Source organism: Eumetopias jubatus, unplaced genomic scaffold (assembly GCF_037043125.1).
Source record: "Eumetopias jubatus isolate StellerSeaLion01/CBP00866 unplaced genomic scaffold, mEumJub1_p1.0 scaffold_2, whole genome shotgun sequence".
NCBI lineage: Eukaryota > Metazoa > Chordata > Mammalia > Carnivora > Otariidae > Eumetopias > Eumetopias jubatus.
The window spans coordinates 14652015-14676911 of NW_028274808.1; the positions used below are offsets into that span (position 1 = coordinate 14652015).

Consider the following 24897-nt stretch of genomic DNA (forward strand, 5'->3'; position numbering starts at 1 on the left):
CGGCTGCAGCCGCGAGGCGGAGGAGGAGGAGGAGGGTTCGCTCGCCAACTCCGACGCAGACATGGTGGACTGATCCCCGGCGGGGCCGAGAGCAGGGCTTCCTGAGGCGCCCCCCGCGCGTGGCCCCGCCGCGCCCCGCGCCCCGCAGCCCCTCGCCGGCGCCCGCGTCGGGTGCGGCGGCCGAGCCGGGCAGTAACGTTCCCGCCGCGTCCCGCGCCCGGTCCCTATGGAGGCGCCGCTCGCCGGCGAGGCCGCCGACCATGCCTAGGAGGGCCGGGAGCGGGCAGCTGCCGCTACCCCGGGGCTGGGAGGAGGCCAGGGACTACGACGGCAAGGTCTTCTACATCGACCACAACACCAGGAGGACCAGCTGGATCGACCCCCGGGACAGGTGGGCGGCCGGGCCGCGGGTGGGCGCGGGGACCCGCCTCAGAAGCGCGGCGGCGGCTGTTGTCCCGGAGATCCGGCCGATCGGCGGCGCCCGCGGCGCTGGGGGCGTGGGGCGTGGGGCGTCGCCGGCCCCGGACTGCCGGGAGGGGTCTCGGGAAGGAGGTTGGGGACCATCAGCCGGTGAGGAGCCCCGGAGGGGCTCGCTTGGAGCCGCCCCTTCCAGGGCCTCTTTGCCCGCTCCCTTCCCGACTCCCCCCGGGACCTTTAGACACTCCCGGCCGGGAGGGAAGGGTGGAATTTGGCGCCCCGGGCTGGCACTTCGTGTCCTGTTAACGGACCCCGAGGAGCCACCTGAGCCCTGCCGCGAGCTCGCCTCTGCCTAAAGTGGGCCAAACTGGAGCTGGAGGGTAGCTCCGGCCTTTGGGAGGCGGGGACGGGCCGGGAGCCTCCGGGAGAAGGCCTAAGTGCAAGGTGGGGAACCAGCCGACCAAGCCACCTGTGGCATCTCTCTGGCCGTCCTTGGCGGCCAGCCTTGACTGCAAGTTCTTGACGGGCCGATGGTCAGGCGGGAGGTCCTGGGCGTGGAGGGGGGTTCCAGGCACCCTTCCTCGCCGGGCCCTGGCTGTGGGTGTTACTAGCTTTGCCCCTCAGAGTTTAGAAACGCTTTTTGGGGGGGGAGGTAGGGTTTGGTTTACTGCTTCACCTGAAAACGAACTGCGTCTTAGATCTTGAAAAGGCAAATTCTCTTTTGAAAAGTGCAGTGAACATCGAAACGGACTTGAGCTTAGCATGATGTCTTGTAGTTTTCAACACACACTTTTTAGTCCTGCTTGGAGGTAAAGTGGAGAAGCATAACCAAATCATCGTCCAAGGAGTTGAGGAGCTGAAATTTTGCCTAATGTTCACAAATGTTGGAACTCTATCCCATCTGTCTTGTTACCCTTAAAAGGAAAATTTCTGAAAGTTGGACCTATTAGAAGAATAATAGGAGATATTCCTAATTGTAAATTTGTAAATTGGCCATTAAGGAGGCGTCCCTAATTGTAAATTAGGGGTTTATAACCTTTTAGGTGTTTCTATTACCCCTTTTCTTAATTTGAAGTTGAAATAGTTTTGTACTTTATGTTCTTAGTTAACTTTTATCTTAAGGATATTGTTTTTTGAAAGCTAGTAAAGAGTAATTATAAGAAAGTCATAAATGGCATTATAAATTTATGGAACAATCCTTATTAAATTATCCATGAAGGTATCAGTTTAGGTTTCCCTTCTGAAATGAGAAAAGGCACCTGTGCTGAGGTTCTCTCTTGCCACAGCCTGGCTGCCTGTTGCTGGCCTGATGAAAGTTATGACAAGCATCACACCTTCACAGTTTCTCCAGACATACTAGTTGTTGTCATAAACTTCACGCTCCAGGTCAGTTACTTGACTTATGCCCTTGCACTTGAAACTGTTTAACAGACAGTAAATGTCGGTGATGATGGTGTGCACCCAGCAGTGACTTCTAAGGCACCTGTATAAATATTTGACTTTTACAGTTATGTGGTAATTCTGCTTTCTCATACTAGGAGTTTCAGGTTCTTGAAATTGCAGTGAATTCTTGAAATTTTTAGGCATTTCAGATTCCCTTCATTTTGCATGTTCAGTTATATCGTCTCATTTATATTTACCAACAAAGATTATAAAGAACATGTAATGCCTTCGTAAAGCAAATAGAAAGTGAGGTAAGATATGACTTGGCTTATCCATATCACTACTTCTTAAACAAGTTAAGCATGCCTTTTATTTTAAACTGTTAATGGATTAACAATTATTATGAACTCTTGTTTTCAGGAAACTGGGTAACCAATTCATTTGATGTGGATAAACAGTTTTGACTAAGATGACTTGTTATTATTCCAGTTTTCTTTGAAGCAGTTAGATCTTTAAGTATTTGGAAATAGAAATTTGGTTATAAACATTTCTGGATCTCACTATGAGTTCTAAAAAATTCTGTGAGATCAGGGTCATTGCTGACATACTTAGTTTAAGTTTGATTCTGTTTTCTTTTAGGGAATTGAAGTGACTGTAAGTCTTGCTAAACTGTGTGAGAGGATATTTGGAACAACTATGCACTCTAGTCAGTTTTGTTAGACACTTACCAAACATATGGAAAAAGAGATGTTACACAGGCCAATTGGAGTGTGCCTATTCTTCTACAGGATCAAATTACAAATCCTGGAAGAAAAGTGTCTTGATAAACTGTGGGTGTGCGGTACCTTTGAACTTTTAAAGTCAATTAATTAAAATGGTCACGAAGGCTTACCCAGTTGTATTCATGTTAAGAAAAATTCTGACAGTCTATCAGAATTGGTGAAGTATTTCTGATTGTATAGATATATATGCAGATTTAGTGGTGGGGGGAGTGGAAGGCTGGAGGCTTTTACAAGAACATAATCTTGTTCAATAAGCAGTGGTTTTAGAATACTGAAGTATTAAAATACTTGTAAGCTTTTGGAGGTAGATGACCTAATGCAAACTTTGCTGGGACATGATTAAAGCTTTTATTGCCTCACCACTTATTAACTGAGTAAGCTTAGCTGAGTTTGTGAGTCCCTCTAAACCTTCGTTTTCAACTCTGAGATGAAGATAATACCACGTATTTTATAGGGATGGTTAGGGGTCCATAATGACGGCCCAGCCAAATAGTACTAGCGGTGGTGTTGTCATTCCACTGCAGGAACGGATTGGTAGTTCAGGTTGCCCCTGGACATAGTGGATGTACTGGCACCTATTTATTCTGTGTTTACTGTATGGCGGTCACTGGGCTAAGCTTCTTAGCCGTGATCTCATTCTGTTCTCCCGTTAGTCCTATGAGGTGGTGCTATTATTATCTTCCAGTTACAGATGAGGAAATAGAGTCACAGAGACATTGCCATTGCTGTTAAAAGTGGCCAAGATTTGAAGTCAGACAGTTTGACTCTGGAGCCTGTGCCCTGTGTCATTCCTTTAGACCGCTGGAACACCTGGACATGCTCAGGGGTTTTTGGGTGGAGTAGAACCTCTTTGCCTAAGTGTTGATTTTTCAGGCTGATTAACCAGTCTTTATTGGTCTTCAAAGGTTCCTGTTAACTTTTTGTGATTCTTAGATCCCTGAGTTAGCCACATGTAGGGTCGGGTTCATGAATGCCTTGGGAGTAGGGTTGGCCGCCCACCAGGTTGACCCCATTGAACAACAGTGCAGGGCCAGGTAGAACTTGGAAATTCAGTGTGCTCTTGGGCACATTAGAAGTTCTGTTTGGGGAAGAGTTAAGGGCTCTGTCTCGTTCCTGAATAGATTACAGTTTTACTATAGTGGGCTTGACTCTGCCTTCCTCCCCTACCCCCCTCCCCACCAATCCTGAGGAAATCTCCCTGTCCATGATTCCTTGCCTCCTACTCCCACGCCCTCGCAGTGGGTCAGCTGTTATTTTGGGGGTCTACTCTTTCCCTCACCTCTTATTTTGCCCACCACGGACAGCCTTTGAGCACACCAGTTGGCGTTTATGGTGGCCCATAGATCATGGCCAAATGGTGTGGTGTGTAAAAAACACGCCCTACATTCAACATAGGAGAAAAGGGTGGGATGGATTCATTGCCTCTGAGAGGGATAGCGGGCGAAGGTGGGCAGGCCTCAGAGACTGGGTGAGTGGTTGTACAAACTCTCAGTAGAATTCTGCTCATTTTCTGCCCTTGGACTGAACGTTATCCTGAGATACAATAATTTTGTCTAGTTGAACGTAAAAGATGTACCACCACACAGAAACTTGCTGATGGACATAAGCTTTGGTTTCTGGCTAGCATCAGATACTGAGTGACCTGTGTGCTTTCTAACTGGAGGGCAGAAGTTCTGGAGGTGGGGTGGGGCGGGAAGGGGAGCGCGACAGGAGGAAGACGATGTCAGCTGGGTATCCTTGATGGCTGAGCTAACTCTGGGCTCTTTACGCCCAGTTTACGGCACGTGATTCAGATCTGAGGAACTCTGTATTGTCTTGCTTTCAAAGTCGAAGCAAGTAATTTTGCTAAAGCTACTGCTAAAGTGTAAATTCCTCAAGAGACCTAATTGCTTATTACTGCTTTTCTGTGTCCTTTGTAGATGGTAGGTGTTAAATGAATGTTGGTTAGGTCAATTAATGAAGAAAGTTGTTAAATTAATGAAAGAACGCTAGTTGAGCTACTCTCTCCCAGTTCCTTATTGTTAACGCTTTAGAAAAAATTACCCATATCCACTACCAACCAGGGACAATCGATTTTCCAGTTAGATTAGAAATAATGAGAGAATTAAGCTGCTACATTTTGACTAATAGTATAAATATGGGAATTATAAGAGCAAAGAAAACAAAATCAGCCCTTATAGTCGTAATCACAACTGCCATTGTCATAGACTGCCGGAAATCATTCCTCTCCAGCCGGCTGAGTTTGGGTGCCAAATGGTTACTGTGAATTATTTGAGTGATTATGGTTTTGAAGTGTGGAGAGGTTGTTAAAGAAAGGTTTTGTTTTGTTTTGTTTTGTTTTTAATCACTCTGGGAAGCACTAATTTAAACTCAATTGTGCTGTCTCCCAAAAATTCCCAAAGAAGTATTTCATGTTTTCAACACAGTTTGCTGTAGTGCTTGCAGGAGGGAGCAGCAGTTGCTTAGTATATGACTAAGATTTCTCCCGTGACTTTAATAGTCTGTAGTTAGCAGTGTAATTTTTTTGGAAGACTTAGGGCAGCACTTGTTTTTTTAGGAAAGACTATTATTTATAATTTTCTTTTTTTTAAGCTGCAAATCACTGAACTGCAAGTTAACCTAGTCAACCCTTAAGGCTTGTGGCCTTCCAGTGTTTAAGTCTCCTGTAGGGAAGCCCAGGTGCGCTGGGAAGTGTGGAAGCTGCCCTGCAGCCCGACAAGATCTGCCCTGCCCACTTGTGGGACTTGGAGATACTGCCTTGTGAATGGCATGTGCTTGCTTTTCTTGCGTAAATGTCAGTAGGAGAAAGACGCCGCCACGCAAGCGGGGCGTGGCCGGCTTCATTGTGCTGATGGGGGAGTTCTTGGAGTGAGCCTAATACAACGTCAGATCCTTGAGATAGGGCCTGAGTCTGTGTAGGCTCTGGCCCTATGAACTTGATTAGAATTGGTTGACCTGATTTCTTGGTAGAATTGTGGACTAATTTCTTCATTTATGAAGCTCTTTGTTACTGGAAAAACGGTCACGGAAGTATGGGGAATAGGAATGGGGTTTTTTAAAGACAACAGTGTGTATGTAAGTTATGGATTAAAAATGATTTACCAGATATATAGGCCCACTCTGTTCAGTGGCTTTTTTTCCAGTTTTTTTTTTTTTTATTGAGATTAAAAAAAAAATCACAAAGAATTCACCATTTTAAAGTACCATTCAGTGGTTTTTAGTATACTCACAATGTCGTGCAACCATAACCATTATGTAATGCCTGAACATTTTTATCACCTCAAAAAGAAACGCTCTGTCCACTAGGAGCTCACCTTCCATTCTTTCCCCACCCCTGCTGCCTTTGGCAACCACTAATCTACTTTCTGTCTTCATGGTTGTCCCTCTTCTGGACATTTCGTGTAAATGGAATCATGCAATCTGTTTCCTTTGTGTCTGGCTTCTTTCATTTAGCACAATGTTTTCAAGTATCATCCATGTTGTAGCAGGTGACAGAACTTCATTCCTTTTTATGACTTTGAATAATATTCCATTGTATGGATATACCATATGCACTTTGTTTCCCCATTCATCGGTTGATGGGCATTTGGGTTGCTTCCTCCTTTTGGCTGTTACGAATAACGCTGCTGTGAGTGTTCATGTATCATTTTTGTATGAATATATGTTTTCAGTTCTCTTGGGTAGATCCCTAGAAGTGGAACTGCTCCGTCACATGGGAATTCTATGTTTCACTTCTTGAGGCTCTGCCAAGCCATTTTCCATTCCCACCAGCAGTGTCCGAGGGTTCTAGTTTCTCCACATCCTCACCGGCACTTGTTGTTTTCGGTTTGTTTTGTTTTGTTTTAAGCATTTCTCCTGGGCACGAGGTGGTATCTGACTGCGGTTTGGATTTGCCTTTCCCTCTGCCTAGTGTTTTGCTAGCCTTACCGTGACCCAAGCTTCCCGCCTTTATTCTAGCCTTGGAGGCCTTCCCGCTCCCCGCACCTTTTTGTGTCCTCTCGCTTATTACCAGACCAGGGAAAAGTTAGCTAAGAGACGTCAGTTCTGTTCAGTCTCCCGTCGCTCTTCCCTTTCTCCCCAATCTCACCGCTTTGAATCAGTGTAACACCAAAGTTGAGGTTATAGGCTTTTCCCCAGTTTTTACTGCGCCAGCCAGCGAAATGCCCTGGGCTCTGGGAGGCGTGAGGACAAACAGGATTCCACCCCAGCTCAGCTTGCTTACATCTCAGTTTGCATAATCACCTTTAAAAAGTGAAAGAAAATGTGGGGTATCGTCCATTACCTTTTCTTTAGCTATCCCTTTAATTCAGCCTAAGGGTGAGGAGTGGTGAGAGGAATTAGAGGCAGAAGACAGTGCCAAAAAACATATTAACTTTTGTCTTCATCCCAAATACGATATACTTTAAGAGGCCTAGATGTAAATCATGGAAATAATGAATTATAATGTATGTGTATATGTATATAACCAGCTTATTAAACATGATTTGATGTTTAAAAGCTTTTAGTTTAGCGATATATGGTAAGGATCAAGTTCATTTTTATTAATTAAAAAAAAAAAAAACACCAGTTGGAGGAAAGCGGGTAAAGACTGCCTTGGCCAGGGCGCCTGGGTGGCTCAGTTGGTTAAGCGACTGCCTTCGGCTCAGGTCATGATCCTGGAGTTCCGGGATCGAGTCCCGCATCGGGCTCCCTGCTCGGCGGGGAGTCTGCTTCTCCCTCTGACCCTCTTCCCTCTCGTGCTCTCTATCTCTCATTCTCTCGCTCTCTCAAATAAATAAATAAAATCTTAAAAAAAAAAAAAAAGACTGCCTTGGCCAGGTGATAAAGGTGAATAGGGACAGTGATAACTCATGGGGACGTCCCCTTGATGTGATGTGATGACAGTGACACTTTGCGGTCTTCCTCCCCCAAAACTATCATAACCCCAGGCTAATCATGAGAAGAACACCCACCAAATCTCGGCAGAGGGACATCCTACAAAATATCTGACCTGTACTCTTTAAAAAAACTATCGTGATTCTCAGAAACAAGGGAAGTCTGAGAAACAGTCCCAGCCAAGAGGAGCCCAGGGAGACATGAGGACTAAATGGAATATGGTATCCTGGAGAGGAGCCTGGAACAGAAGAAGGACATTAGGTACAAGCTAAGGAAATCTGGAAGAAGTATGGATTCTAGTCAATCGTAATATATCGTTCCTGGTTCATTAATTTTGATCAACATAACATCCTGATAGGGGAAACTGAGTGTGGGATGTACGGAAACTCTGTACTAAGTACATTTTTTCTGTAAATCTAAAACCGTTCCCCCCCAAAATAGTTGATTTTAAAAAGATTACCAAAAAAACACACAAAACAGTTGGAAGTGTTTTTCTTTAGTCAAAACGTGACTGCGCTATATAATTATGGTTTTTTTTTTTTTTTTTTTTGGTATAGTTGAAAAGCAAGGGTGGGCAAACTAGGGCCCAGGGGCCAAATCCCAGCCTGCAGCCTTGTTTTTGTATAACCCTCCAGCTAAGAATGGCTTTTACATCATTAAAGGGTTGTAAACAAACAAAAACAAAGAAGAATATGTGACACAGATTGTATGTGGCCCACAAAAGCTTAAAATATTTACTCAGGCCCTTTACAGAAAAATTTTGCCAACCTCTGATAAAAAGTGAGATGATAGTCTTTAAAAATATTTTATATTGGGGCGCCTGGGTGGCTCAGTCCGTTAAGCGTCTGCCTTCGGCTCAGGTCATGATCCCAGGGTCCTGGGATCGAGCCCCGCATCGGGCTCCCTGCTCAGTGGGGAGTCTGCTTCTCCCTCTCCCACTGCCCCTGCTTGTGTTGCCTCTCTGTCTCTCGCTGTGTCTCTCTCTGTCAAATAAAATCTTAAAAAATATATTTTATGTAAACCTTTAGAAGAAACATTGAGCATACATGATAAAATGGTATGTTTATCAGTCATCATTGATCATTTTTTTCACAAAGAACTGGGCTCTAGGCATCATGTAGTATCATGGATCAGACACGGATGCTGAGTTTGAGGAGGTGCCTTGCTGATCTTACCACTTTTCTTTTAATGCAGCATGTCACATAAAGTTTTCCAAACCCATTCTTCTCTGAAGTAGCTGGAATTGTACGTAGGGACCTGAAAAAAACAGGCAAAACTGAAGTTCTGGAGATATCCTAGTTGTTTACAGTTTACTATTGGAGGTACAAATACAGTAATCGGTTTTGATGGTTGGAAACACTGATTTTCCTGTGACAGATCGATGGTGTTTATAAAATCACAAAGTTGGTGATGATGAGCAGGTAGAAAATGAGGCCATGTATTATCTTTATAAAGTAAGTGCCTGTCACAGTCAAGATGCTGTGAAAGGCTGAGATTGTATTACTCTGTGACTAATTTTTCCAGTATTGTTAACCCTGATGCCAGTAACGAAATCATAGTTGTGAGGGCCTGGGTGGCTCAGTTGGTTCAGGTCATGGCCTTGGGGCCCTGGGTTGGAGGCCTGTGTCAGGCTCCCCGCTCAGCAGGGAGTCTGCTTGAGGTTCTCTCTCTCCCTCTGCCCCCCCCCCCCCCCGGTGTTCGCTCTCTCTCAAAATAAATGGATAACACTTTATTTTTTATTTTTTTAAAGAATTATTTTTTATTTTTTTATTTTTTTAAAAGATTTTATTTGTTTATTTGACAGAGAGAGGCACAGCGAGAGAGGGAACACAGGCAGGGGCAGCGGGAGAGGGAGAAGCAGACTCCCCACTGAGCAGGGAGCCCGATGCGGGGCTCGATCCCAGGACCCTGGGATCATGACCTGAGACGCTTAACGCCTGAACCACCCAGGCTCCCCTGGATAAAACTTTAAAAAAACAAAAAGAAAAAGGAAAGAACTCATGGTTCCGAGAGGCCAGTGGTGAGCAGCACTGAAAATGGGGCCCCTGGAAAGTGGGGCATGGTAGGGTAACAGAGCTCAGCTTTGGGGACCGTGCTTTCACTCCTGTGACACTGGAGGAGTCGAGGTGGTCCCGACAGAGAATTGGACCAGAGGTGTACATTTAACGTACTTTGGTCTCCATGGCGGCGGCGGAAGGGAATGGAAAGAAATGTGGACATTATCTTGATTATCAAAATAGCGACTGACTTTTCGCTAAAGAGTGTCGCTGCTATTTCTGTAAAAAGGAGTGTGTCGGGATCGGGCAGGCAGAGAAGCTTTCCTTTGGTTCGACTGTTGCTGCTCCTGCCCGAGCTGCTTTTCCAGCGTGGCCGCGGCGATCGTGATCACTGGCTCTGACCGTGACCATGAGTGCCGACAGCAGTAGTAAACATTGACGGACAGCGATCTGTGCTCTGCGCTCCTGATTAAGATTCTGTCTTTGTGCTAGACTGTGGAATGTGTTGTGTACTTTACTGACATTGCTCCATTTTATGAGAAGGTAACTTTATTAAGTGGCACTGATAGTCAAGTTTAAAGCATGGGAGACACGACTTTTACTGCAAAAGACAGCAAGAGCACGCAGCGCAAAACTTTATTCTGCAATTTTCCTAAGTGGTACGGTTTTTCATAGAGATAACATTGAAATGCCAATCTTTTTTTTTTTTTCCCTTTGAAATTGTGACAGTGAATGAATGTGTGGAATCCGTATTGTACGTGATATCCCTGGGTTGCCAGTTTTGTCCACTTATAGGTCTAGGTGTGTTCATTTCTGACTGGTCCTTTCCCTTTCTGCCAATTGTCAGGGTGTTTGAACTTGTTAGAGGTTTACTTTCTCCCCTCATTGCCTCCCTTTCCCCCTTTCTGCTAAGTGGCGCAGCTCGTGGCATTTCTCTTAGGACCATATAACTATAAACTGGTATTTAACTTAGGACCGTGTAACTATAAACTGGTATTAATGCCTTGGTTTGCTGTTGCAGATCCAAAGGCTGTAGGGCTGACTTGATTGTCTAATACCCCTTTCAGCTTTCCCCCGGAAGGTCTGCCTTTAGATGTATATAGATGCATTCTTGAGAGATTTCCTAATGTCTCATATGTAGGAGCATCTGTGTGTCTGCATCGCTAATGTTCTCATAAAATTGATTTCAAGTCAGTTGAGGATGGAGACCTGCTTTGCATGTGCACCATTCCTTTGTGCGATCTGCTCTATTAGAGTGCCTGTTCCCCTGGGGCACTTAAGAACACTGCAGAGCCCCATACCCATATAAATGAAATGTCAGTATCTGAAGGACCTTTGCCTTCTTCCAGCAGCCTCCATAATCTGTCCCCAACCTACTCTTACTGACTTGACCCCCTTGTCACTCACTCATTCATCTGTTCAACCCTTCATCAAAGATTTGCTGAAAACACTGTATGCCTAACATATAACTTGGGGACATGGCATTGAATGGAATAGGCAAGGTCCCTACTTCTTTGGATTTTTATATTCCCGTTTAGGGATGACAAATTATAAAGGCAGTAGTGAATGTGTTTTGATGAAAATAAACAAGGTGATGTAATAAGTGGTGTCAGTGGGAGCTAGTTTGGGTGCAGTGGTAAGGAAAGGCCTTTCTGAGGAGCTGACTTTTAAGTGAGACATCAGGATAAGAAAGAGCTATCCAGGGCGCCTGGGTGGCTCAGTCGGTTAAGCATCTGCCTTCGGCTCGGGTCATGGTCCCAGGGTCCTGGGTTCGAGCCCCGTATCGGGCTCTTTGCTCAGCGGGGAGTCTACTTCTCCCTCTCGCTCTGCCTGTTGCTCCCCCTGCTTGTGCTCTCTCTCTCTCTCTCTCAAATAAATAAAATCTTTAAAAAAAAATTAAAGATACATATAAAAAAAAGGAAGAGCCATCCATGTGAAGATCTGGGATGGTCCAGGCAGAGGAAAAGGCTAGGCGGAAGCGCTATCCCGCTCTGTCTCGTGTGATAGCTGCTAGGAATATGTGGCTATTTAAATTAATCAAAATTAAATAAAGTTAAAAATCTCCTTTCTCGGTCTCATTAGCCACAAGTTAAGTGCTCATGAGCCACATGTGCAGTATAGAACATTTCTGTCAGTGCAGAAAGTCCTCCTGAACCCCACTGTCCTAAAGTGCTAAGGAGGTTGGTAATGTTCAAGGAGCTGAAAGGCAGCCTGTGTGACCCCAGTGTAGAGACCCAGTGGGACAAGGGTCTTCTTGTGAGGCAGAGACATGGAAAGGGTCTGACCAGGTATGCCTTGTAGTCCATCAACATTTTTAGGGCATTTGGGAGCCACTGGACGAGTTTTAAGTTGAATGGAGGAATGGAGGTGTATATGTGCATGTGCGTGTTTGTTCCTGCTGTCTTTCCATAAAGGGAACATTTCTTTGTAAGGCCTTATCCATTTTTCACAAGCCATCACTACTCTGTGGAGGAGTGGTAGAAGCCATTGCAATGAAATAATCTAGGTGAGAAACCATTAGATCCTGAACTAGAATGATGGCTTTGGCAATGGAGAGCAGTGAATGGATTGGGATGTTTTTTAGGTAAAAGGGAAAGAACTTGCCTGTGCTTTGGCTGTGTGAGGCATGAGGAAACGAGAGGAACGAAGGATTTGCTGATATACAGATGGGGAAAGACCAAGGGAGGAGTATGGTTGGTTGGTATGCAGTTGGATCAGTAATCTAGAGTTGAGGTCTGAGATGCCTATTACAACATACACATGGAGATATCCAACAGGTGGCCAGAAATAGAGTCTGGAGTTTGGAAGACAGCTCAGAGCTTGGGATAGTAAATTTGGGTATATCTAGGTAGTCTGTTTAAATGGTGGGATGGGATAAGATCCCTGGAGAGAAGGAAAAGAAGAGGTCCCAGGATGAAGTACAGGCCTGAAGCCCAATACACTTATTTTTTTGGTTTGTGAAACCTCGTTCCAGCGAAGATGGTTTACTTATTCTCGTTGGACCAGCCCTTATACTTGATGGCGACGAAGATGACAGTGATGATGGTAGAACTACCATCTGTGGAGCCCCGCTCATAGGTCACCTCAGGCCCCACGAGGGCACGCGCACTGTCTGTCTTGTCCACTGTTGTATTTCAGTGCCTAATTCTGTGGGAGCTCCTAATGAGTATTTACTGAATCAATGAAACCTTTGATAAGGTACCATGATTGCCCCCATTTTAGGAAACTGAGGCTTAACGGATTAGGTGACTTGTCTTAGGCACAAAGCTGTGAAGCAGTGGTGGCAGAACTTGACCATGTCATTCCGACTTCAGAGCTGTGCACGTAACTACCTACCGCCTCTGACAACTGCTAGCAAGAGGCCTGGGCCTCCTCTTGGGGTTGGAACCCCTAGCCAGTACATAGCGAAGCTTCCGCACGTGGAGCTTCCCCTCACAACTTAGCCACATGTAGTCTGCCATTGCCTTAATCCTTAATCCCGTACGTGTACTGTGTTTGCACTCTTCAAATTGAACTATTACTTTTTCAGAATTTATTTTTTATTTTCCCGGACAAGTTGGTAGGCTCTGTTTGGTTAAGTCATGCACACTGTTCCTTATTCATGCCCCCCAGAGGACACCCAACACAGTGTCTTGCGCGTGTTTGGTACTCAAGTAAAGCTGAGTTGATTCTATCACTTCTGCCTTATTCCAGCGCTTTAAGTTCTTTCAGAGGCTGAGAGCCGATATGCTATAAATCCGCTTTATCCTTGTCTTCTGGTTCTGAAAACCCTTTGACCTTGTACCACAGTCTTCTCCCAACTGTCACCTTCCCAAATGTGCCCTACACACCTGCACCCCTCCAGGTGAACTAATTAAGAATGGAGAATTTGCAAAGCATAACGCTGAGTCCCAGCTCTTCCAGATTCTTTCCTAGAGCTCTCTCTTTTTCATGGATTTAAACCCTGATGGGCGATCCATTGTCTGAAAATACTGTGGTTTTACCACAAGTGTGTAAATTACAGACCTTGATTGGAATTATTTTTTACTTTGACTCTTGGAGTTGAGTGTAAGTCTTGGGGGAACAATAATCTCTTTCTGTAAATTGCCATGTTATATTTTGCTTTACACTGCTTAGATTTGGATTCAAGCGCTAACCTTCGTAAATGGGAAGTGATAGAAACTAAGCGGGAGTGTGGTGTGTTTTTGTTTGATTTACTTATGCCATGAAATTTACCTGGAAGCATACAAGCTGTCACTAAAAGGGTGGTTGTAGAGGAACCACGTAACGTGAATATTCTTTGTCCCTGTCACAAGTTGTTGCACTTTTGTTTGTCTTTGTGAGAGCTAACCAATGTATTGTGTATCTGCTTCTGTCTGGAAATCTAGTATTCTTACATTTCTACTTTTGACTTGGTTTGAGATCCAAGTTTGTGAATTTTAATTAAATGCTTAGATTATGCATGTGAAAAATCTTTTGTTCCTGTGTTGCTATGAGCAACAGTGGTTAAAGTTAACCTTCCCTTTTTCAAAGAAATAGTGGACAGATAAATATATGAATTTTGTCAGGTCAAAAACAGGTCGTCATTTAGTGTTACGAATGGTCTGCTTATAAAATAAATTGTTACTATGACCATGATTATCACAGAGAAGGGAAGAATGCAGTAGAAGTGAATAATCATCTGACACATTGACAAAACATTCCTAAAATACTATTCAAATGAGGAAAGACTTTACGGGGCTGCAGCCGAGTAGCCAAGCGTTGAGTCCTTTTAGTCGGAGGCCATCTGACTGCGTTTACTGTTGTGGCTGAAAAGAGGCTGTATGTGTAGTGGTTTGCAGAGAAAAACCATGACTTATATGACTCTCCCAACTTCCTTCCTTCCTTCCTTCCTTCCTTTCTTTTTCTTTCTTTCCTTCCCTTTCTTTTTCTCTCTCCTTCCTTCCTTCCTTCCTTCCTTCCTTCCTTCCTTCCTTCCTTCCTTCCTTCCTTCCTTCTTTCCTTCCTTCCTTCCCTTTCTTTTTCTTTTTTTAATCTTGCCTCTCGTCTCCCCACACCACACTTTATCTCATTCTTAAAGACTTCTTTTGTCCTGATAGTATTTGTTTCATTGCTCGCCATCCCACTTGAGTCTAAACTTCACTGACTCCTGGTGATTGCTTAGACTTGCTATTTGGTTCTGTTGTGTGATTTTTGATTATACTCCTTTGTGCTGTTTAAACTAGCAGTGTTTACCTAAATTAGTGGTGGGAGCAAAGGACTCAGGTTGGCCCATTTGAATGAAAATCGAGAGCGTTGCCCTGGCCCCGTGGAGAGCCTGCCGGATGGATTTCCCTGAACTCTCGCTCCAGAAGGGCCGCTAGGAATTTGGGCGGACCGGGAAGCCAGCTCTCTGGTTAGAGGCAGGAGGGCTGCGAATGGCCGGCTTAGGGATTTATAGTGATAATGGAATTAATTCTCCCTCCGAGAACCTAGGACGCAGGGAAGAGACGCCCTTTGTCCTCCCCCTCCTTTCTTGCCTCTGCCCCAGTCTGCTCCTGAGAATGAACCCCGGAGCTCCAATCCTTTACACGGTTTGCAGGAGGAAAACAGAACTTTCTCCTTCAGGATTTCAGCACCTCCTGCGGAGCTCTCCACCTTTAGCAGAGGGTGTCCGGCCCCTCATGCTAGCATCTCTGTAGCTGTGCGCTTTGTAGGTTGGAAAACAGTGGTTTTTGTTTTTTTTTTTTTAAAACAAAGTCTTGTTTTTTAATTCTGAAAATTTAAAGTGGATTTTTATTTTTTATTTTTGGTTAAGCTACCAGTTTTTAAAGCACAGAGAGAGTGTTAGAATGCTAATTCTGTAGTATATTCTGGGATAAGAGTCGGAATTGAAAATGAACATGTAAGTATTTGAGAAGGATGTTCATTTAACCCATGCTTCTTGTATGCGAAATTCATTTCCTTTCCACTGTTGTCAGTTCTTGTTCCAAGGTCTGCCTTTAACTCCTGGATTCTTCATTCTGATATTCATCCACAGTGATAATTATATAGTTCTTAAACAATCTGTCCAAAGAACTTGAATTTGTTTGTTGGTGGGTTTTTGAAGAAAGTCACAGTGGAAATGAGAATCATCCAAACATCTGGCTTCATCAAGATATTGGAGGTGATGTCCTATCTGCGGAGATGAAGAGTTCCCTTTGCAAGTATAGAAAGGCTTTAAGGTTAACTCTAAGTTAATTAATAATTTCAGGACTAAAAGAAAACAGGTAAGCTGGTTTTCCCTTTCTGGCCTTAAAGAGGAAAATGAAGAATCAGTTGGAAAACCAGTTATTTTAGAATTTTCAAGGTTACAAGGTCAGCTGTCTGAAAAGATGTGTGTGTGTGTGTGTGTGTGTGTGTGTGTACATTTTACCGAAAAATACCTTATTCATGTTGAATAATCATGGTACATAGAAATGAAATACTGTGAATTGATAAAGATGTAAGGGCGCTGAGATGCAAAAATCCCTACTGCGGTCCCATTTGAGTTAAAGCATGCACACGCTCCTGTACATGTCTACATTCTGATACTCGCCAACTGGAATAGTTTTGAGCAAAGAACCTTTATTGGCAGTTACTTCTGGGGAACCAGACTGTGGTTGGGGAAAAGACTTGTATTTTCTGTAATTACTTCTGGGTCACTTATTATTATGTACATAACTTACTACTTATTGAAATAAAACTCCTCTTTACAGATAAGAAAAAGTTCAAATATTTTATATTTATAACTAAAGAGTATTTGTTTAAATGATAATATCTGTAAATTTCCATTCATATTTAATATTGTCTAATTTTTACTTTGAATTTTGGAGGAAATTCTCTTAAGTTCCTCTGGTATAAGATGGATGGAATAAATAAAACACATTTATTAATTTATTAGTGTCATTTATTAATGTCATTAAAACTAACATTGTGGAGGAAAACAATTTAATTGTTGATATGTATAATTTTTGCTGATCATTTCCCAAATATAGAGGTAGAAAAATGTCTATGATCTGTTGGTTGTCGATGGAGAGAACATTTTTAATATCTGTATATTTTAGTTTTGCCAGGTAGTTAGTTTATTATACTGTTATCTCATTTAGTTAGAAAATTAAGTTTAAAAAAGTTCCATCATTGGGGCGCCTGGGTGGCTCTGTCGGTTAAGTGTCTGCCTTTGGCTCCAGGTCATGATCCTGGAGTCCCAGGATCCAGCCCAGCGTGCTGGGCTCCCTGCTTAGCCCAGAGTCCGCTTCTCCCTTTGTGCCTCCCCCGCGGCTTGTATTCTCTCTCTCTCTCTCAAATAAATAAATAAAAATCTTTAAAAAAATTAAAAATAAAAAAAGTTCCAACATTTTATGCAGTGAACATCACCTAAACATGAGGTATCTTTCTTCTGTTTCAGTGAGGGCTATTCAAAGGCAGTTGGCAAACTATGGCTTGGAGGCCAGATTCTGCCCGCGTCTATTTTTTTTAATGGTCTGTGACCTAATTGAGGGTTTTACGTTTTTTAAATGTTTGAAAAAAAATCCAAAGAAGAATATTTTATGATGTGAAAATTATATAAAATTAAAACATTTGTGTCTGTAATTTAGTTTATTTAATTCAGCCACACTCATCCGTGGGCATACTGACTACTTTCAGACTATAAAGACCGAGTTGAGTAGGGAGACGGAGACTCTGTGCTCCCAAAGGCTACAACATTTATTATCTGTCCTTTTTTACAAAAAGTTTGCTTAGCCCTCAAATACGATAATAATAAGAGAAAGTAGGGATGCATTTCTTTGTGGAAAACTGTAGATTACATTGAGTCTTCTTGATAATTTTTTTTAAAAGATTTTATTTATTTATTTGAGAGAGAGAGAATGAGAGAGAGCACGAGAGGGAAGAGGGTCAGGGGAGAAGCAGACTCCCTGCCGAGCAGGGAGCCCGATGCGCACTCGATCCCGGGACTCCAGGATCATGACCTGAGCCGAAGGCAGTCGCTTAACCAACTGAGCCACTCAGGCGCCCCTTCTTGATGAATCTTTTAACCTAATAATTTGGCCTGACTGATGCATGTGTACTGGATCTGTGTGTGTGTGTGTGTGTGTGTGTGTGTGTGTGTGTGTGTAAACCAACTCACCTCCTTTTCTTCTCTTTTCCTTACTTGACTTAAATTTCATTTTGCTCTGTTTTATTTTTGTAAGCCACCATCAATTGAGCTCTTAGAATTAGTAATCATAATACTATCTCAATTATTTATTGAGGGCCTTTGATGTGCTAAAAGTATGGTAGGTGTGCTAAATATATTCTCATTTAATTATCATAGCTTTTAAAAAAAATTGTGGTCAGAAACACATAATATAAATTTACCATCCTAACCATTTTTTAGTGTTTAGTACACAAGAATTAACAGCATTTACATTGTTGTTGTGTCACAGATCTCGAACTTTTTCATCTTGCAAAACTGAAATTATATCCATTGAATAGCTCCCCTGTTCCCCTCCCCCACAGCTGACAACCGCCACTCTTCTGTCAGTTTCAATGACTTGGACTTGGATACCTCATCAAAGTGGAATCATGGAGTCCTTATCTTTTTTTGACTGGCAGTTCACTTAGCATAATGTCCTCAAGGTTCATTCATTCATGCTGTTGCATGTGACAGGATTTCTTTCTTTTTTAAGGCTGAATAATATTCTGTTATGTGTATATACCGTTTTTATCCATTCGTCTGTTGATGGACATTTAAGTTGCTTCCATTTCTTAGCTCTTATGAATACTGTTGCTATGAACATAGCTGTGCATATATCTCTTTGAGACCCTGTTCTTAATTTTTTTGGATATATACCCAGAAATGGGACTGCTGGATCCTATGGTAATTCTATTTTTAATTTTTCGAAGAACTTCCATAGTGTTTTGCATAGAGGCTACACCATTGTACATTCTCACCAGTAGTACAGAAGGATTGTAATTTATTTACATCCTTACCAACACTTGTTATTTTCTGTTTTTTTGTTTTAATTTTTTTATAGTGGCCATGCTCATGGGTGTGAGGGGGGTACCTTATTGTGGTTTTGGTGTGCGTGTCCCTGATGATTACTGATGGTGAACATCTTTTCATATGCTTATAGGCCAGCTGTATGTCTTCTTTGGAGAAGTGTCTGTTCAAGTCTTTTGCCCATTTTAAAATTGGGTCGTTTCTTTGTGTTGTTTTTGTGTTGCATAAGTTCTTTATATATTCCAGATATTAATCCTTTATCACATATATGGTTTGTAAATATTTTCTTCCAATTCATAGATTGTCTTTTCACTCTGTTGATTGTTTCCTTTGTTGTGCAGAGTTTTTAAGTTTGTTGTAATCATATGTGTCTATTTTTGTTGTTGTCTGTGCTTTTGGTGTCATAACCAAAAAATCATTGTCAAATCTGATAGGAATCTTTTCCCCTATCTTTTCTTATAGGAGTTTTAGTGTCAGGTCTTATATTTATGTCTTGAATCCATTTTGAGTTAATCTTTGTATATGGGATAAGGTAAGGGTCCAGCTTCATTCTTATGCATGTGGATGTCCAGTTTTCCCATCATTTATTAAAGAGACTACCGTTTTCCCATTGCGCAGCCTTGGGACCCTTATTGAAGAGCCTTTGACCATAAACACAAAGGTTTATTTCTGGACTTTCTTTTCTGTTCCTTTGGTCTAGATGTCTGTCTTTATGTCATAGCAATTTTAGCAGGATAGCTAATATTCTCCCTATAGATAAGAAAACGGGTTTTGTTTTTTTTTAAGATTTCATTTATTTGAGAGAAAGAGAGCACAGAGGAAGAGGGAGAGGGACAAGCAGACTCCCTGATGAGCATGGAGCCCTATGTGGGGCTTGCTCTCAGGACCCCGAGATCATGACCTGAGCTGAAGGCAGACACCTAACTGACTGAGCCACCCAGGTGCCCTGAGAAAACTGAGGTTTAACTAGAAGGTAGGGAGCCAGAATTTAACCACAGGCTTTCAATTTATACAGTGTGCTAACCTAGTTTGTCACTTTTCAGAAATCAGACTGTCATTAGTACTTATCCAAAACAAGAAATATCTGAAGATGGAATGTGTTTCACTTTTATGAATGACTGTGTGTATGGAAGTATATATGCATGTTTCCTGTGTCTCCTGCTAAATTATAAACTCATTGAAAGTTGGAATGAAAATTTTTTGGTATGTTTCCCAGCACTGCATATTATCACCTGATGGGTAACTGGAGGTTCGTATATACCTATAGGAGTGTGACCTAAATTATAAAATAATGATCTTACATTTGTAGTGTTTACTATGAGCCAGGGGCTCTTCTAGGCTCTCCACATGTCTTATTTTATTTAATTCTTACTAAAACACCTTGAGGTAGATATGTTCACATTCTGTAGCGTTAGCCTCCTAACTTCATTTCCTTGTTTATTCAATTATATGAAAAATTCTACCACCTGACCTATCTTTGCTCTCTTTCCTGGGCTCTGCAACTCCACTGTTACTGTGATCTTCCATCTTTAGGGGCTAAATGAAGTCCTCCCGTCCTGGTAAGACACGGAAGACGCCCCATTATTTTAGCAAGTCAGGATCAGTTAGCAATTTTTTCCCGTTATTTTTAAAATTTTCTCAGTTTTTGATTAGGTAATTATGTATTACAAAATTCAAGAACAAAACGATAGTAAAAAGTAAACCTCCTTCCCATGCCTCTTGGTGCCCCATTTCTCTCCCCAAAGGGAGAGATATCTGTCATCAGTCTCTTGTATATTGTTCCAGAGATATTCTTTACATAAGCAAGACTGTATATGCACATGTGTGGTTCTACATATATCTTAGCTTTGTATTTCACAATTGTAATACCATTTTACACCTTGATTGCTTTCCTCTTAGTATGTATTAAAGATTGTTCCATTCTGTTGCATATAACCTGCCTCTTAATACTCGATTCTGGGAGCGTACTGAATCTTTCTGAACCATTTCTTTATTGATGGTCATTTAAGTTCCTCCCCGTTTTGTTTTCCTGTTGCAGCGGTTCTTCGCTGATGCTCACTGTACAAGTTTCTTTAGTACAAGTGAATTCCTAGAAGTGGAAAGGCTGGGTCATTGATGCGCGTTTACAGTTTTGATAAGCTGCTCTAGCTTGCTGTCCATGGAGGTTGTACCTGTCTCTACTTCCGGCAACTTTCAAATTAGTGCCTTTTCCCCACACCTTTGCCAAACACTGTGTTTCAAAACATTTGACATTTTTTACTAATAAGAGAGATGCAAATTAAAACGACAGTGAAATAGCATTGTCCACCTATTATGAGTGAGATCAAACATTTTTTCACTTACTTAAAAGCCATTTATTTTTCTACTTCTGTGAACCAAGTCTTCGTATTTTTTTTTTAAAGATTTTATTTTTAAGTAACCTCTACACCCAACGTGGGGCTCGAACTTACAACCTCGAGATTAAGAGTCTCATGCTCCACCAACCGAGCCAGCCAGGTGCCCCAAGTCTTCATATACTTTCTTTTTTGTTTTTGTTTTTTTTGTCGGATCATTATTATTTTTATTACCGACTGTAAACTTTATATTAGGCAAAGTATAAAATCAGTGGGGCAGAAATGGATTATTTAAGAAATGGTACTGGCTCAGTAGGCCATCTGTATTAAAAAATACAATTTGGATTCCTGGGCTTTCCCATACACAAAGATTTGTACATTGATTAAGGTGGAAAATCAGCGTGGAAAAACAGATTTTAAGCTACTAGAAAATTATAGGTAGGTAGGTATCTGTGTGACGCAGTAGTGTGGACTGAGAAGTCCAGACTGTTTAGGAGAAGGTTCATACGTTTGACAACAGAAAAAATTTGACATGGCAAAAGGCACAAATAAAGTTAAAGACAAAAGAAGTGGGAGGCAGTGTTGCATATAACCATAAAAAGTTAGTAGCTTGATCGCATAAAGATCTGTTATTCAGTAAGTACATGAGAACCCAGAAGAAAGTAACAGCCAGTTCTCAGACAAAGGAAACAGGCTCATCAGTGAGTGTATGGACAGGTCTTGATTGCACTAGTAAGCAGAAAGGGAGACGCAGAGTAAAATTCCAATGAAATACCATCTCATTTTCATCAGATTCACTAAAATTAATAAGCCTGATAACATCAAGTGTGGAGAGGATGTGGGGTATGGGAGCTTCTATCACTGCGGAAAGAAACGTGGGCCAATAATATCCTAAGGAGAGCAGTTGGCAACGTATGTTAGTTTAAACATTTGTATTCCTGTGAGTCCAGGGTTCCATGTGTATGCCCTAGAGCAGCTCTTGCACATATGTACAAGCAAGTTCATTGTAGCATAATCTGAAAAAGCTGAAAATTGGCAACAGTCCAAATGTCCATCAATAGGGGATTGTAATAAACAACTTTTATGGTTTAGTTGTATAATCGAGTGCTATACAGCAGTTAAAATAAATGAGCTAGAATCTTCTTACATATATCAACATAGATAAATCTTGATGACAGTGTTTAGAGAAACAAAGCGAGTTTCAGGAGTGTGTATATATATAATATATCACTCATGTAAATTTTTTTAAAAACCCACAAAACTGGAGTATATAGACTTTGTGGATACATATGTAGGTGGTCAAGATTTAAAAACAGGAATGATCCACCCTGACATCAGGTTAGTAATTGCCTCTGAGGAGGGAAGGGTGTGTGTGGGGGGGGGTCTGTCCTCAAAGATACCAATATTCTTTATATTTTTAAATCTGAAGGCAAGAATGGCAGCCTACCATTCCTTAAATCTTGGTATTGTGCACAGGATCTTCATTTGTCTCTGTATTTTTTGATATACTTTAAATACACATTTTGAATTTTTCCACATGCCTTTTCACTATGTAGAGATAGTTTGTGCTTTAAGCTAATAATATAATGAATTTTATTAATAATTTAATGAATTTTATTAATTTGAATTTTGGTATGAAACCCCCTGAATCATTGAAAAAGTGTATTGCTGGATTCTGTTTTCTAATAGTTTATTTAGGATTTTTACATTAATATTCATGAGAGTTGTCTCATTTTTTTCTTCCTCTCTTTTGATGCTCCCTTTATTAGATTTTGGTTTCAGTGTTACGCTGACTTCCTAAAAAGAATTTGGAGCAGTTCGAGTATGATCAGAATTGTGTGTTCCTTGTAGTTTGGTAGAGTTCATGTTTATAACTTACTGTATGTATTTGATATCATACTTAGCCTGAAGGGTTAGTTCTTGGATAACTGTTTTGGTATCTATATGGCTGACTGGGTTTTTGTCCCTGTCTTCAGGGATCAGTTTGGTATTTCTATTTTCCTGGAAAATCACCAGTGTTTCAAATTTATTGGACAAGATAATCCTTTAATGTTCTTTTCTTTTCTACTACATCTCTGGTGGTTTTCCTGTTCTCATTCATTACTTAGTGTATTTGTGCTTTCTCTTTCTTTCTTTCTTTCTTTTTTTTCCCCTAGTTCGAGCCAGCTAATTGCTCAGTTATTTGGCTATTTCTTCTTAAAGTAACCAGCTGTTCAATTTATTCTTATTATAACTACTCTTTTTTTAATTCAGTACTTTTTGCTTTTTTCTTTATTCATTCCTTCCTTTTGCTTTTTCATTTTTTTTGTAACTTCTTGAGATTGCTTACTTTATTTTCCTTATTACTTCTTAGTATTAGCAGTGAAAGCTATGAATATTCCTTGGATTTCATGTGGCTCAGGACATACTGCCCCAAAATATGGCACACTCCTTAATCTATCATAGTCCTCAACCATTATCCACTCTTCTATCAAACCTAGCATGAAAATACACAGGTCTGATTGCTTCTTTTTTTTTAAAATTTTATTCATTTATTTGAGAGAATGAGAGAGAGAGAGAGCATGAGAGGGGGTTGGGTCAGAGGGAGATGCAGACTCCCTGCCGAGCAGGGAGCCCGATGTAGAACTCGATCCCAGGACTCCAGGATCATGACCTGAGCCGGAGGCAGTCGCTTAACCAACTGAGCCACCCAGGCGCCCGGTCTGATTGCTTCTCTGGGTCTTCCATTTCCTTATGAAGGCTTCCATGTCACGTAAAACTTATTAAATAAATTTAAATGCTTTTCTTCTGTTAATCTTTGTCAGTTTAATTTTTAGACCCAGCCAGGGATCTTAAAGAGAGTCGAGGAACACTTTTTCCTGCTTTAGTTGTATCAGAGCTTCTGATATGTTACGATTTCATCATTATTTTGTACTTCTTCTTCAATATTCAGGTTTGAATTCCTCTTTATTCAGAATTTAGAATCTCTGGTAATTCAGACTTTCTCCAGAAAAGTGTAGAAATGACTAACACACTAAATTTTTCTGACATATTGTGTAGCCAAAGAAATCATCCCCAGTGCAGGAAATGTCCCCAGTGCGGCGCCCCGGCCACGGTGTTTGGAGATGACATGGGGCTATTAGGGCTGCATTTAAGGTGTGTGGGGCACTGGGGAGGGGGCAAGGCTGGTCTAGAATTACAGTCTTTCCTTTCAATTGCCTTCATTCCCCTGATAGCTCAGGGCTGGAAGCTCTTACATAAAACAAGGTATTTTCCTTGGAACGGGATGCTTAATTTTGCCAGTTCTCTTTTCAAGTGACTCACATTTCAAGGGCACCATGGGATCTGCATCATGGGATCTGCCTTTGGATGTTGAATTGAGATTATGTGACGGATAGTTTTAGCTATATATGGGTGTGCCCTGACAACTGTTCTGTTGTGGTATTGTAGCCATCATATTATTTTCATAATTAGAAAATATTTTAAATAAATGTGTTGTTGTAAAAATGAATGCTGAAAAAAATAGAAAATGCTAATATTAGTGAAAAATGTGATGACTCCTTCCCTTCAGTCAAATACACATTTGATCAAATAAGCATTTGATTGAAGGGAGTTGTCTGTGTGTTCAGCTGTAAAAGAAAATTAAAATTAAAGGTGTTCATGTTGGTTTTGCATCATATGATATTGTCTACTTCCCCACTCCCTCCTCCCCCACATCACGTAGGGCCTTTGGACAACTCTTCATACTCAACTTACTACGCTTTTTCAGGAATTTGTTAAATATCAGAGTAGAAGATTCTGTACACTTCTTGTTTGAATTTACTCCGGTCTATAGGTGTGTTCAGTGTTCCAGCAGAATTCATGCTCATTCTCAAGTTCTTCCCTCCAAATTAGAGGAGAGGAGTAACCTCCCACGTTCCCAGCTGTACCGAATCGGAAGGCCTTTAAGATGGTGTAATGAATGCTTACCGTTGGTGAGATGAGATGTGCTGTCACTGTTCACTTCCAGGGCTGGACCAGGGTGGGGCCAGCACCTCACAAGATGAGGCCTTGGACGCAGGACTCCCTCTTGCTCTTGTGCATGTTTGGAGTTGGCAACTGCATGGTGCGACCCTGAGAGGCAGCGCCCCCTCAGATTTTGTGCACTGGGACCTTGGCTTGCCTCACCCTAG

At 41.8% G+C, this 24897-nt stretch overlaps 1 protein-coding gene across 1 annotated transcript in view; it reads left to right on the forward strand.

Annotated features, from left to right (window-relative positions):
* The first annotated feature begins 260 nt into the window (after positions 1-260).
* Positions 261-24897, forward strand: part of WWC2 (WW and C2 domain containing 2) — a 198940-nt gene continuing 174303 nt past the window's right edge. The window contains exon 1 of the mRNA XM_028099772.2: positions 261-391. Within this exon, the coding sequence (XP_027955573.2) occupies positions 261-391 (131 nt within the window). The remainder of the gene's footprint in view (positions 392-24897) is intronic.